This window comes from Talpa occidentalis, unplaced genomic scaffold (genome assembly GCF_014898055.3).
Source record: "Talpa occidentalis isolate TD23 unplaced genomic scaffold, MPIMG_talOcc4v2.1 talOcc4.17, whole genome shotgun sequence".
Taxonomy (NCBI): domain Eukaryota; kingdom Metazoa; phylum Chordata; class Mammalia; order Eulipotyphla; family Talpidae; genus Talpa; species Talpa occidentalis.
The window spans coordinates 14,403,219-14,419,196 of NW_023601754.1; the positions used below are offsets into that span (position 1 = coordinate 14,403,219).

Below are 15,978 nucleotides of genomic sequence, written 5' to 3' on the forward strand. Positions count from 1 at the left end.
GACAAACTTTTTTAGCAAAGTGAACAGCTACTTGCTTCTGCCTTAAGTACCAACTTAACAGGTATATGACACAGCAGCATTTGCCAATGTGAGGTCTGTGAACCATGGAGGATACATTAAAAATAATGCTTGATGGTGGATGGCTAAACTTTTCTTATAGATATACATTTAAATTATAGGAGATATGTTTATTACAGCACTATTTACAATAGCTAAGATTTAGAAAGAACCTAAATACACCAAAAGAGATGACTGGATCAAGAAGATGTGGTATATATACACAACGGAATACTACTCAGAAATAAAAAAGATAAATTCACGCCACTTGCAGCAACATGGATGGTGCTGAAAGGGATCATGCTCAGTGCAATAAGTCAGAAGGGAAAAGAAAAGTATTGGATGTTTTCACTTACAGGAAGAATATAGGGGAACCAAATAAGGGATCGGGGGCGGGGGAAAGGACAAAACTAGCAGGCAACTATAAATCAGAGACATTCAGGAGGGGAAGAGCAGGGAGAGGGATTATATAGGGGCAGGAAGAGCACAAGAGACTATGGTGATGGTGCACAGATGACTTGGTGGTGGGAATTTTATGGGCATAACACCTGAGAGGAGAAAGCAAACTGTACAAAAATAAATAATGATGTAATATATAGAGAGAGCGAGAGGGAGAGAGAAATTAAAAAAAAATAGGAGAAACATATGTAATCCCCTATCAAAGCTGTGATTTGTTGGTTATTATTTCTCAGAACTGGAGTTACTTTTTTTAAGTGACTTAAAATATAGAAAAGCAACAATAATACAGAGATATAGCACAAACAATGAAGGGAATTGTTAATGACTGAATGTTAGTTAATCCTGATGACAGGAGTTTAGTTGATGCTGATATTAACTAATGGAGAGAAGGAGCTGAATGCTGGTGTTGAGTGATATGCTGTGTTTAGATTCCACCGTTCAAAAGTTTTGTGAATTGGGAATAAATGCATACATTCTCTGGGCTCCGGGTAAAACATGGTGATAGTTCACAGTTCAAAGGGTGTTTGTGAAGATTGAAGAAAAATATAAGGAGTCTCTAAGTAGAATGCCTTATGGAGAGGAGAGGCTCACTTAGCCATGACTGGAGGTGATGGTGGGTGGTGAGAGAAGAGGGATGATGATGGTTGTGGTAGAGCCAGTAGTGTTGGTGATGTGGAGGTGATGGTGGAGGTGGTCCTGTTGATAAAGATGGTGGTTATGGTCATAAAGGGGGTAGTGGAGGTGGAGGAAAAGGAAGAGAAAAAGGAAGAGTAGGAACAGAGATGGAAAGAGATTCAATAAACCATTGGTTTCAAGATGCAGATACTTGGGATCTCCATGTTTCGTTTCGAACACTAGGACTACATGACTTTAAAACGATTCTGTTTTTTAATGATGGTGAGATACAGTGATTGACTATGATGCTGCCTCTTCTTTCCACACTCTGGACTTTTGCTTTTTCCCATCTATCTTTCTCACACTACTGAATGAAATATTTGATGCAAAGTCTTACTGAGATCACTCAAGTTACACCTTGCATCACCACATTAAAAAGTTGGCTACTGGCAACAGTGCTCACATACTGTGAAAGGCATATATGGATGTATTTTGAGGTGATGGTGATTTTAAAAGTATGACATCAAAAGGGCATAAGAACTCAGCCATAACAAAAACATTGACAAGCACTAGGGAAAAGCTATTTGCGCCCAGATTTACTACTTGTGAGAATCTTTGTCTACAGAGGAGGAATTTTCTTGCAAAGATGCAGAGTCCAAAGTATTTTAACCTGGCCTGGCCCATGGGGGATAAAGCCTGAGAATTCATTGACAGCAAAATTGCCACTTAATTATCATGCCAAACAACTGACATTTAGAGATAACCCAGACACTGACCCTTGGCCTTCGCAAACCAAATGTTTATACTACTGTTAGGTATACAGACAACCACTGAATCTTAACGTAACTTTGAAATCACAAGCCAACATACCTTCACAAAACCAAGGCTGCATAACTTGGCTTTTGCTCCAAATTGCCACTTGCACTGGGTGTCCGCATCATAAATCTGTCCTGGTAGTTTGTCTGGATATTTATATCGTCCTGTTTGCTTGGGCTCGTCCACCAGACACCCAGCCTGAGGAGTGCTGTGGGGACAATACAGCCTTATTAATTCCTGTTTCTTCTGTGTTCTTCCCACTTCAAACAACTGACCCTTGAATGCATTCATCCCAAGGGAAATACAACATGACTACAGAAATAAGCACATGCCTAGGGCCTCCCTGGTGGCACAGTAGTTAAGTGCTGGGCTGGGAAGCTGTTTGCAGCTTCTGCAAACCAGTTTGATCCCCAGTCGCCGTGAGGGTCCCACATGGCACACAGACCTCTCCTGCCATGCCTGCTGCTCCCCTCAGCAGTGTACTTTGTCAATCTGCCTGTTCTGCTCCCCGCTCTGGCTCTGGTGAATTCTCTCACCCTCCAGAGCTTCTGACTGTACCCAGTGCTTTTATAAATAATAAACAAATAAAACTTTTTTTTTTAAAAGAAATAAGCACATGCCTAAAATGAAAATGCCTATTTGTTAAAAAAGGGTGAGCCCTGTGCTGGCTAGAAGGATGGAACTGCCCCAGCCACAAAGCGTTTCCCATGGTCCCACAGGCATGGCCATGATTTGGTAGGGTCTGCTAAGAGATGGGAAAGGTCACATATCTGAAAACTTTCCCCAAGGTCACATTCAACAATATTCAACAAATTAATTCCTGTATCAGCATTAGGTGGAGCACTTAAGGTACAACATCAACCTGTCTTCATGGAGTAGAAAGTCATGCAGATAACAGGGCAGAGGTGAAAGGTACTTTACCTCAAATAACCTTTACAGGCAAAATATGAATAAGGTTATTGAAAGAAATCAGGAGGAAGCAAGCTTTGGAGCGTAAGGCAGAATAATTTCCCTGCAGATACTTAATTGGACTGTGTAACAGGTTTGCAACTCAGTAGCTCCGTGGCTTTAATGCAACACAATTTACCAAATTCCTCAAATCTAGAATAATAAGATTGCTCTGAGGATGGAATAAGGCAATATGTGAAGAGTGTCTAGCACAGTGTTAGGTCTTAATTCCATTTTTCATCAACAACAACGACATCCTCATCATCATTGGAATTTGTCAGTCTTTGTGTTCATTGAGGTGTCAAGAGATTTTTCCATTGTTTTCCCACCTATATAACCTGTTCTCCGTCACCAATTTAAACAGGAATGTTTTTGGTTTGGCCCTATCTTACCTAAGGAATTTCTTGAGATACTGTCGACTGCAGGAAGACCATGAAAACACCCCGTTGTTCCCCATCAACGTGGGAGACATGATGTTGCCTTCAGCCTTTCGACAGGGGTTGCCTTCTCCATCATGAATCATGCCAAAGCTGAACCAAAATGAAGAGAATAAAAATGCCTTGTGTGAACCCACTTTCCAAATTATCACGAGAAGAAGAAAAAGATGCATTGAGAACCAATGAATCCAAGTGAGAGGTACTTATGGAAATTTTTAAGGTTTTTAATTTCTATTTATTTATGCATATAAGAACTGGGGTACAAGCCAGAGGTACAGGGGGCGAGAGGATTTACCAGAGACAGAGTGGGGAGAAGAACAGGCAGATTGACTAAAATACACTGCTGAGAGGAGCAGCGGGCAAGACAGGAGAGGTCTGCTGCATCACATGTGGGTTAGCTCCCTGGCCAGGGATCTAACTTGAGCTGCAGTGGCTGCTGATAGCTTCATAGTGCTGAGACTTAACCTGTTGCACCACCAGGGAGGCCCTCAACTGGAAAATTTTTAAGAATTCTCAGAGTTTTGTAATATGTCTTGGCCTTCAGCTCAAGCCATGGGGTACCTGGTACATATTTTGGGTTATGTAACTTTGGTCAAGATTTCTGAGTTAAAAGTGACAAGAGAGTTAAATTCTTTTATTTCAATTTGGGAAATTCTTTTCACCAATCATGGATGTGTGGTAAGGAAGTTCAGAGGGAGTGGGAGGGAGGTATAGAGAGAAGATGATTATTATAAGTTTTTATGAACTGTTCATTCATAACGCTAGTGTAACAGAAAAACCCTTTAATGAAGATCAATTTACTAGCTGAAATCATAAACTCTGATTATAATTTAAACCCCCTATAATCATGAACATTTTTAACAAGTAATGGTTGGACTCATCTACTGAAGGCATATAAAGGACTTCTTTTCGGTATATATTATATGAGAAAACTTGGATTTGTCCATTTTACCACAGAAGGTTCTAGCAATTATGGATTACAAATAATTCAAGCGGTTTACTGCTAGAAATCATGCATATCAATACCTAAATGATTCCTAAATCTCCTTAGAGAGGTAGAATAAATGTAACATTAATGTGTGTGACATGTATACCATGAGACACAGCTTATCTCAGGCTATATTAAAATGGTAGGGGGTGGCAGAATAACCTTCTTTGGTCATCTCTAAAAAATTCAGCATACCTGAGGGAGGGGGAATCCTATACGTCCAACATACCAACAATAATGTAAGCCAATGTTACCTCAGTGAAAAAATTGAAAAAATAAAAATAAAAAGTCAGCATGCAACTCTTTTGTGGGTTTTCTAGGAAGATAAGGCTGGGGAGACATCAATTTTAGTGTTAATTTCGATCATTCTTAACCTATGATTTGAAAGTGTAAAATTTGCCTCCAAAGGATATATTTTTATGAGGCAGCTATGATACCTATGTAAATAAACATACTGTTATTTGTTAGTACAGCTATGCTTTGAAGGTAGGTTATACTAAATAAGTATGTCATAACTGTAGATACAATTCTGCTGAGGCCCATGTCTATAATCCAGTCATTTTTCCAGCATTCCTTCCAATTTATCAGGCAAGTAGTACTAGGATGGCTGTGTACTGAGCTCCTATAAGTGATCACCCCATATTTAGGTGTGACATATTCAAGCTGGTATTTACTGACCTCATTATATGATCAGGGAACACATTTTCTCAGAGCATCTTTGTTCTTCTTTGTAGCAAACCAGAGGAGGTGTGTTTGGGGACAACTTTCCAAATGTATTTGTGAAAGCCAATGCATTTGTGAAGGAAACTTATGTGTGAAGTATCAGAAGACTAAGAATCCCAGGAATGGGACTGGAGTCAGAGAGACTGAAGCCAGTAGGCAGAGAGGAAACAGTAATTATATCAATACTTCACTGGAGTTTTATGAAAATAGGAAAACCAAGTTTTTGAACTCAACTTCAAACTTTAATTTTTTACTTTTTTGATTTAACAGTCATTTATAAGACAAAATGAATTTTCTTTAGCACACATCAAAAATCATATCAAAATCTCATGACTTGTCTCTTTCAAAATTTAAGTCTCGGGGCCTCCCCTGGTGGCGCAGGCAGCGCCGTGCTGTGAAGCTGTCTGCAGCCTCTGCAGTGCCAGTTCAATCCTAGCCAGCGGGCGAGGGTCCCACATGGCACGGCAGATCTCTCCTGTCTCTCCTGTTTCACCCGCTGCTCCCCTCAGCAGTGTATTTTATCAGTCTGCCTGTTCTATTCCCCGCTCTGTCTCTGGTGAATCCTCACCCTCCCACGCATCTGGCCTGTACCCCGGTTCGTGTGCAAATGAATAAATAAATCTTTAAAAAAAAATTAAGTCTCTAAGGACATGTGACCCAGAACTTGAGTGTGTATCTCATTTATTATGTGTTCTTCCCCCTACTTCTGACTCTTCCGGACCCACCCCACCTGAAGTTTCTTTGTTTTTTTCTGACCTAAAATGTTGGATTTTGATGTTGGCTTCAACTCATAAGCAATGATATCTAAATTTTTAACGGTCAGTGTTTTGGAAATAGAGACCTGTCATTTCAAACTTCATACTGGTGAGACACATGTAGATGTATGTCTGGCATTCACAGGTGTTTTACTTCCTGCTCTATAAAAAGGAACTTTGTGCCTAATGGGGATGTTTGCACCTCCACTCACAGTGAAACTGGTTCATTCATATCTTGCTAAGAGAGATATATGTATGTGTAAAATGCTTGGAAACTGTTGGGAAACAGTCATAGTCAAGGTCAAATTTCCGAAAAATAATACATGTAGTTCATAAGAGACATTAACACCAAAATATCAAAGTATAAATTAAATGGCTATGGAATAGATTATTTTGCTTTTATTTTTAACTCAGAAGTTGCATCCTTCAAAATGCAATATAAACGTTGAAAAACTCACACACATACTCCTAAACACAGAGTATTCCCCTGTAAAATTTGGGCCTCTGTGGTGGCATAGGGGTTTGTTTCAGTGCTATCAAGTTATCACCAGCCACTGCAGCATGAGTACGATTCCCGGCCAAGGAGCTAACCCACATGGCCCAGCAGACCTCTCCTATCTGGCCTGCTGCTCCCTTCAGCAGTGTATTTCAGTAGATCTGCCAGTTCTGCTCCCCACTCTGTCACTGGTAAGTCCTATCACCCCCCATACTTCTAGCTTACACCCAGTTCTTATATGCATAAATAAATAAAAATAAATAAAATAATGTATTTATCCCAATGCAGATGCTATTGCTCAAATAAGGTTGTTTATATATATATATATATATTTCTTACATCATTTTTCATTTTTGCACAATGTATGCATTTTCATCTTGGTTATATTCCCCATACAATTGTACCCCCCTTATTTTGGCCTCTATCCCTCCTCTCCCCACCCCCACAAAATGTTTTGAGAAATCTCTGTAGAACTGTCTCCTTACCAAAATATATACTTGATAAAATGAATTCATTAGAGTGCTCATTCCTCATTTCTAATTCTATCTTCACAAAAAGTTTTACTAACATCAATTGAAAGAATATTAAGTGAGGGCCTCCCCTGGTGGCACAGTGGTTGAGCGCTAGGTTGCGAGGCTGCCCGCAGCCTCTGCAGCGCCAGTTCGATCCCCGGCCACCGGTGAGCGTCGCACAAAAAAAAAAAAAATAAATAAATAAGTGAATGCCAACGATACCCACTGAAAGAATATCTAGTATAGGTATAAAAAGTTTTTAAACAGTTAGCATGCCATTGTATTCTGGGGAGTTACATTCTCAATAATTATTTCTTTAGTATAATGAACTAAAGATATCTTCACTGCAGCAAAACATGAAGAAAATAGGCAAATGCCTAAAACAAAAGCGGATACATTAGATTATTGCTATTCATCTATGAACACAATGTAATACTGTGTGATATTAATAAAATAACTATAAAAATAGAAAATATATAAAAATAAAGTAAAATAAATAATAAAAAAATTTAAATATTTTTGCTCCAAGAGAGCAACATTTATGATGAATGGCCTTCATTGAATCCTTCTTATAGTTAGACACTATTCCAAGTTCCACATAGGACTGATCCTTTCTATTCTACCTGCATCCTACTTCATAATAACGGACCCATGATAATCATGAGACAAATGTCAATGAACCATCCAACCAGTTTTCAACCATCCAACTCAATAAAGCAATGAGTCCCAGGAGGTCACTTACTTGTGTCCTGACTCATGAGCAATGGTAAAGGCCAAGCCAAGTCCCGTATCCTCATTGATGGTACAACTCCTGTACTTACTGCACATCCCACTGATGGGGGCAAATCCTATGGCAAGAGCAACTTCAAATGTTAGTCCAAAAGGAACACACACAGAAACTTGATTAGTTCTTCCATCCTCAAAATGTTCTGTAAGGTTTTAATTTAATGGATTAATCCATTTAACTATCTGCAGGAAAATGCTGAAAGTATTTGTTCTCTGTCCTGACCATGTAGCTAGATGTAGTACGGAGTATTTTCTTGCTTTCTAAAGAAACTGTCATCAGTGGATTCTCCTAACAACCCTACGAAGTCTGTAATTCCCATTTTATATAGAAGATAGAAGTCACAGGGCATTTCTATGTCCTAACTTTATCATATAGGTCAGAGCAACTGCTAAAATGATATGTAAGTCAATACAAAATGTGTCAAGGGAAAAACACATCCCGGTCTTTCTCTAAAGCAAAGAACATGGAAATGCTTGAACAATATGAGGAGAATCAGTTCATTTTTCTCCTTTTCACTGTAATGTGATAAATGCTCCTGCTCATCTATTTTATTCACTGAACAGCTTTAAAATCATCCCAGCCAGTCCTCAATTCTATTCTAAGTTTACATTATGTTGCTGACTATCTTTCTTCCAGTTTTGGGCCTTCCAAGACAATCAACAAGGCAACGCACTCAGTTATTATGAAACACATGCTGTGAACTGATTGTACCCACCTCATCATCATGAGATCAGGTGGGAACTCAATGTACAGGCACAGGTTATGGGTGCCAACATCATCACCACCACCTCCTCAACACTCCCACTCTGGGTCCTCATCAACTCATCATCCTATTCTATGCCATGGAATATGCCAGAAAATAGAAAATTGATGTGAATAATAAAGTCTTTATTCACTGTCTTGTACAAATATGAAAGAGCTGAGTCCTTTAAAGGTGAAGGAACATTCCAAAGGAGGCACTGTGACCTAGGGACACTGTGAAGTGCCAGGTAGACCAATTACCTTCTCTTCAGCCACCTGATTGTACAGGTTGTACAGGGAATAACCCACAGCTCATCTAGTGACCATTGTCCTCAACAATCATAAGTAGAGTTAATGAACAAAACCCAAAAGCATAAAGTAAATTGGTTCCCTTTTCCACACTGAATTCTGTTCAAGAATGTATACTCACCAGAGGACACAATGAGGATATGCCACCATTTAATCATTATGTCTCTTTATGAAGGCTCATCAGGGACATCCACCCAACAGGAAGTTTCCAGCTAATATGGGTGTACATGAAGCATTGGCTCATACTATACCTAATGTGTCACATGGCTCATTCTTCCAGGAACAAATATCGAATCCTGTGAGTAAGATGGCATGGTCGTGCCTCTTGCCATTTTTTCCAATGAGAGCAGACTGCCACTGGCAAAAACTGTTCAGAGACTGGTCTGCATGATGGTTGATCAATAATCCACCCTATAGGAAACCCACACAAATCAGAGAGTGAATATGTCACAGAGAGGAGAACATGGAGTCATTCCATTTGTACAGGCAAACACAGAACATTGAGTCATTCCGTTTGTATAGGCAAATACAGAACATTGAGTCATTCTGTTTGTACAGCAGGAAAACACAGAAAATATCATGTTTCTAGGGAAAAGGCAGGTAGAGGAAAACATGTGAGCTAAGGTTGGAGATGTCTGGTTAAAAAGAAAAGCTATTTTGGGTAAATGCTCACAATATTTAAAGCGATTATAGCTTCAGTAGTGTAGTTACGACCAGTTATGCCTTTACAACAGATAACCTGACATGCATTACAACACCTTTGTTATCTCATGTTGGTGCCATCTTTATGAACCTGTTACAACTTCCAGAACACCACTAATTAAAAAAAAATGGTAATAATGTTCAATGGTGTCTTCAACAGACTGGGAGGAAGGTAGTGATTGCAGATTCTTTATCCCAAGTCAAATTTCCCAGCAAAGGGTTTGGCACCTCATGGGTTATAATCAATCCATCAAAAGTTCACTGAGTGTATGAATAATTCAATAGTTACAAGATCCAAAAGGGTTAGATAGGGCCTACCCTTTAAAATGACCATTTTTTCAAAATGTTTGCTTTGAACTACTGACTTAACTTTGAGGGCTTTGAGATCAGATCTTTAGTTATCAGTGAATTAGGATGCCCCTGGCATCAGTGTCCTTGGGATAAGTATAAATGTAGCTGAAAACTATAGTGTCTCCTAGACTTGCTAAACTTCTAAGAATAATGTGACAAGTTGTTAACCTCTGTAGCTCAACACACCTGGACAACCGGATTGAATTTTGTCTTACCGCTGACTCCCTGCTTTGTATATCATCAGGGTAATAGATGGAAAGAAAAAGCCCTAAGGGGTTGATAAAAATGGTTTGCTTCTTTGGTAATCCCCATCTCACAGACAGTTTTAACATGAAAATAGGTACAAAGCAATGAGCACCATGCCATTTTTCACTTTATTTTATGGTCTGGTTTTATAATTTGCTTCATGCCTATACCTTGCACCTCACTGTAATCAATTCAAAGGCAGTCAAATATTCCTTGCTTATTCTCAACAGAGCTTAAGATGTTACCAGGGAGTAAGCAGGTCTATTGAAAGAATTTTCTGATAACTTATTTTAAGAATATTTTCAAAACATCCTTTTATATCTTCCTGCAATCACCCAGCATATCCAACTTGCAAAATCCAACTATCCCTTTAATCTATTATCAAAGGTACCTTACTTATATTTTATATTAATGTAATATTCCTATTTTATATTTATTTATATATGCACACTTAATCATAATTTATGCATCATTGCATATATGCATAATTATGCTATACATATACACATAACATATAGATTATAGATATTTATATATAATTATTTTGTGAGGTTTTATTACTTGAATAATAAAACAGGATAAATACAACAAGTTTTATTACTTGAATAATAAAACAGGCAGGATGAATGAAAGACTAAATGAAGTTTGCCACTTACAGGTTCTTGTTCCAGAAGAATGAGGCTCACCACGATGATGTTAATATCACTTCCAATGGTGCTGTCTTTAAATAGGCTGGAAACCTGTTGGGAAAATGGAAATAAACAAAAATTTTAAAATTTCCAAAATTTGGGGGTTTGGGAGTGGGGATGGTCCCAACAGACATATTTACAAGTACACAGGCTTCAATTTTACCACATATGTAACCTATGAAGTAGTTCTTCAAAACACAGCACTTTTTTTCTTCAATAAATTTGAATAGATCCATCTGCTACTAAGCCTATCCCAAAGAATTCTAAGATTCCCAGCTATTTTGGAGAGCCAGGAGGGTGTGAGTGCTGACAACCGCCCTTACCATGTTCATGACAGTGAGGATGTACGTTGTGACATTCCCCTTGCCATGCTTGTCCACCATTTTCTTGTCTGCCACCACAAGGGTTTCCACGTTTAGGCCCTTTTGTGACTTTGCAGCTGATCTTCTAGGCCGCCCTGTGCTCCCGTATTCATCAAACCTTAGATAGGTGTCCCGTGTGGGAGGCTTGGGGGCATCTACAATGAGCACAAGAGCATTTGGAAGGGAGATCAGTAGTCAACATCTAAGAAAATAGTTCAGACATCTAAATAAGGGGAGAAAAAAATGACAGAACCACCTCTCACTGATCTACTGATAAGGGAAGCCACTGTGCCTGTCCTAGGGCTTTGCAACTAGTATGAAGTTGAGAAAGATTCATACAGTACAAGTTTGGATGGATGGAAGGATGGATGGATGGATGGATGGATGGATGGATGGATGGATGGATTCAACACCTCAGGAATTCTCTGAAGAGTAAAACAAAACAAGCTACAATGCTAATTGGTAAATCAGGTCAGGAAGAATCCATTTTGTTGGGTGAGTCATGAGCTTTTAAAGGCAGAAAATGTTCATTTTATTTTTTGCTAAAAAACTGCATAAATAGACATTATTTGCATCTAAATTCATGACAACATTATCTATTACTTTCTAAATAAAATTAATCTCCTTTACAACATGGCTTAGACCTTATAGAATGTCTGATCAAAATAATCCTTAATGTTACATATAATAAATGGTCGCTAAGAATTATTGACTTAGCTATGAGCGAAACAGCAGCATCATGGGTGATATAAAAACAATATGAAATACTTTATAATTGGAAAGATATAGGACCACCTTAACAGAAGGGATACTGGCCATAGCCTTTCAACTTGGAAGTGGTTGTTGGGCAAGGCATGCACTTTTTGGTTAATGGATAGCACTGGTCAAAGGTAAGCTGGGAAGGAAAGGGGCATTTGGAAAGCTCTGGACAGTAACTGTATACTAACACGGGTACTACTAATACAGAAAAGGGGTTAAGTCGCAGCACTATGAAGCTATCCACAGCCACTGCAGCACCAGTTCAATCCCCGGCCAGGGAGGTGACACACATGGCTCAGCAGACCTCTCCTGACTCGCCCACTGTTCCCCTCAGCGGGGTATTTCATTAGATCTGCCTGTTTTGTTCCCCGCTCTATCTCTGGTGAATCCTCTCACCCCCTACACCTCTGGCCTGATTCTGAGACTCACTTTGCTCATCAACGAAAAGAGCACTGCAGCCAATCATATTAACTTTGTTGCTTCCTGCCATATACATATCAATGCCACTGTGAATATCACTGCTGTCACTTATACCACTATTATTACAGATGCATCTATTATAGAACAGAGGTCATTCAGAGGGAATTTCACTCACCCCCAAAATTCAAAAATCAGTTAACATGGCAAAAGAGCTGTCTTCCCTTCTTGCTCCCAACCAACACCTTAGTGGCACCAGTTCCCCTTGACCTTCGGTGGAGCCATCACCTGTCACTCAGTCCAAGAAGCACTCACCTGCTATTCATGGCCACCCCACCTAAAAGGTGGCTGGTACCACTGGGGAATGAGTCTTAACATTTTATTTAATTTTCATTAACTTAAAATTAAAAAGCAATACTTGATCCAGCAGATGCTTAGAAAAACATAACCTACATAGATCTGGGACAACTTGAATAGGTTAGTCTACTTTTTCAACTTTCAATTTTATGATACTGAAATACAGGTGAAGTATTTCTGAGGAGACCCTATCAGCTGAGCTGAGATTGTGCTCCCAGTGTAAAATAAATACTGACTTTCCAAAAGTTAATAGGAAGAGAAGAATCTAAAATACCTCATTGACAAATTGGTGGTCGTGATTACATGTTGAGAGATTTTGTGTACATTGGGTTAAATACTGTGTTAATAATAATTCACCTTTTTAAAAACAATTTCTAAGGTGGCTATTAGAGAATGTGAGTTTACATGTGGGACCAGCATTAACATTTCTGCTGGACATTGCTGTTCTAGAAAAGGCAGAAAGTTTACCCGGGTCACCAGTGACACCCAAGGGTCTGACTGGGCTCCACTGCCACCTCTACTCAGGTGCCAATGTCCTCACTTCTAGGGGTGTCTTTCCTTCATGTCCTCAAAGGAACACCCATCTCCCCCAAGGGAGTCAACTCTGATTTTTTTCAATGGAAACCTCAGGGCACAGAGACCAAGATCTATTGGGACTAGTAAGTTAGAGATGTAAAAAGAGAAAAAAAAATCAAAATCTTCCCTAATTTAACCTAGAAGAAGGGATCGCCTAGTTTTGCCTGGTAGATTGGTCCATCCCCAAGACTCATATCTGGGGGTGCCTAGGGTAGCCCCATCGTAACTAGCAAAGTCAGCACATCCACAGACACTCAGGAGAATCTGACGAGGGCCCACTGAGAACAGAACAAGAAAAGGTTTCCTTACATACATTTCTTGCGTCGTCCACAAAAATGCTGCTTGGGCAACCTTCGGTGGGGATGCTCTCCTTCTGGATTCCCAGGTGTGTGGGGAGTGGGTCTTGGGGGGTGAGCAGGATAATTCTGGCTGGAGCCTGGGTAGCCATGGCAACGCTGGACCTTCTCCTCAGCTGTCCTTTTGTAGAGAACATGAGGGTGATGGCCGGCAGGGGTGCTATAGTTGTGTTCCTGAGCCAGGAGCTGAGGTAACGGTGAGATGAGGAATTCATTTTTTCGTGTCCGTATTAGCCCTGACTAAAAAGCCAAACAAAAAGAAAACCTTAAATGCTTCTATGTCAGTGGCTTCCTGGGAGCAGGTTCAGGGCTAAATGCTTGACATGCATCATCTTATTGCATCTACATCACTGGAAGGTGCAACTATCCTTACTCCCATTTTACAGATGGGACAACAGAAGCTAATGTTGGTGCTCAGAGTTCCCTTAACTACTAATCTAGGCGCTGACCATGGCTTGTGTGACTTCAAGTCTGATCCAGGTGTCATCCTGCAGATGACCAGGACATAGTAGATACCATAGAAAACCTGGGACGGGGTGATGCACATAAAAACATTCACGTGCTCCTCAAGTTCACCAAGTAGGTAGCAAAACAAAGATATTCCATGCTGATTTCCTAAGTGAAAGCACTAATAAGGCTGGGCATTAGCATTTATCTCCAAGGAGGGGCCTGGGTTATCTGATGAAGAGAGAGGTCTGCTAACTCAAGAAGGCAGAGGGGGCCAGGGGAAGGCCACGGAATATAAATTCACTTCTCAATTCCATGGCCCAAAACCTGACCTTTGGATCAGCTGCAATCATGCCTGGCCTTTGTTTCACCATATCTGGTATTTTCCTTTCTCCGTGTCTGGTCCAGAATTTTCCTGACACTCAGGTCCTGCTACAGAAAGGGTGGTCTGTGGCTTGAGCCAGCATCTTTCATCTCACCTGGTAGTTTGTTAGAAATGCAGACTCAAGTCTCACCCCAGGCCAGCTGAATCAGAATTTGCATTTTACTAAGATTCTTGGGAGATTTGTATACCCATTATAGTTTGAGAGACACTGATACAGGGCTGTGATTCTTAAACTTTGCTGAGCAAACCTGGGTATCTTGCACGCGCACACACACAGTCACTCACTCCTAGGCAGAATCCCGTCCATCAGAAACAGAATCTCTGTCCTTGTGATGGAAGCATCAGATATTTTTTTAAAGATTTATTTATTATTCATACAAGCAGTGGGTACTATCAGAAGTGCGGGAGGGTGAGAGAATTCACCAGAGCCAGAGCGGGGAACAGAACAGGCAGACTGACTAAATATACTGCTGAGGGGAGCAGTGGGCATGGCAGGAGAGGTCTGTCGCGCCATGTGGGACCCTCGCTGGTGGCCTGGGATCAAACCAGCACTGCAGGGGCTGCGGGCAGCTTCGCAGCCCAGCGCTCAACAGCTGCACCACCAGGGGAGGCCCAGCATCAGATATTTTTAAACAGCCATGGTTATTGCAATCTTGGGGAACCAGTGGGAGTTCAGGCCTCAACTCCTCCATATGCAAAGTGGGCAGAATTCTTCCTGCTCTGACTCCATACAAGGGGAGATAGAACAAGCACTGTGGAAGCTCTTTGTATACTCTGAATAACAGTCATTTACATGACTGAGGATGGCAAGTGCCGAATCAATGCCAGGTAGCTAGGTAAATGTTATACTGGCTGGAGGACACCCAAACAGCAGTTGGCTTACTGGGAACACAGAACTATCCAAGGATGGTACAGAATGCTAAGGGTGTGTTGGGGTGGGGCAAGTGAGCATGGGTACACAGAGGACTTGGCACCTCACCTGACCTGTGTGTGGGTGGAAGGGTAGCCTCAGAGGGCCTACCTCCATATTTTGACCCTATGTTAGGGTTCAGCTTCTCATTCCTTAAAGAAGTCCTGGCATATGTGGTTTGGTTCTGCCTTTCTGTCTACTTCAGGAGGGGCTGCCTTTTATGAACAAAATGCTCTGAGAAACCCTCTTTGCTCTCTGGTCTGACCTCTTTGCTCTCTGTTTTGACCAGAGAGCAAAGCCATATGCATAGACTTGCAGTCTGTGACACAGCTATGCAAATCTGCTGGCTGAGGTTAAAACCAATCTTCTCAATCCCCACTACTGACCAGGGAGCTGAAAAGAGACTTAAACTATGGGTACCCAGGCTTCGCAGCTCCACAGTGCATTCTTTAGAAAGGAAAAGATTAAACCCTAGTGTTATAGGACAGGGAATATTAACATATATTTAGGCCAAAACAACTTAAAACCAGAAGCGCCCCCTCGAAGAATAATTGCATGTTCAATGTCAATGACTCACTGTTTCTATCTATATAAACTTAATTCCAATCTGTGACTGTTGGGACAGTTCCAACAGTCAAACTTTCAATTTGCCTGCATTTGAATCCTCACTCTGAAAATCTAATAAACACTTTGTCGAGCTATCGATACAACTTGTATTCCAGTTAACAGTTTTGAAAGACTGGCTGTAGCACTGACATGATATCTAGAGCCTGGACAC

At 40.5% G+C, this 15,978-nt stretch overlaps 1 protein-coding gene across 2 annotated transcripts in view; it reads right to left on the reverse strand.

Annotated features, from left to right (window-relative positions):
- ADAMTS18 (ADAM metallopeptidase with thrombospondin type 1 motif 18) overlaps positions 1-15,978 on the reverse strand; it is a 140,797-nt gene that overhangs the window by 59,643 nt on the left and 65,176 nt on the right. The window contains exons 4-10 of one of the 2 annotated variants that reach the window (XM_054697008.1): positions 13,416-13,698; positions 10,955-11,148; positions 10,599-10,682; positions 8,895-9,054; positions 7,549-7,654; positions 3,288-3,425; positions 2,002-2,155 (exon numbers count right to left, since the gene is read on the reverse strand). In XM_054697008.1, coding sequence (XP_054552983.1) covers positions 2,002-2,155; positions 3,288-3,425; positions 7,549-7,654; positions 8,895-9,054; positions 10,599-10,682; positions 10,955-11,148; positions 13,416-13,698 — 1,119 coding nt within the window. Of the gene's footprint in view, positions 1-2,001; positions 2,156-3,287; positions 3,426-7,548; positions 7,655-8,894; positions 9,055-10,598; positions 10,683-10,954; positions 11,149-13,411; positions 13,699-15,978 lie in introns of those variants that run through there. The other variant, XM_037516191.2, reaches the window with a different exon arrangement.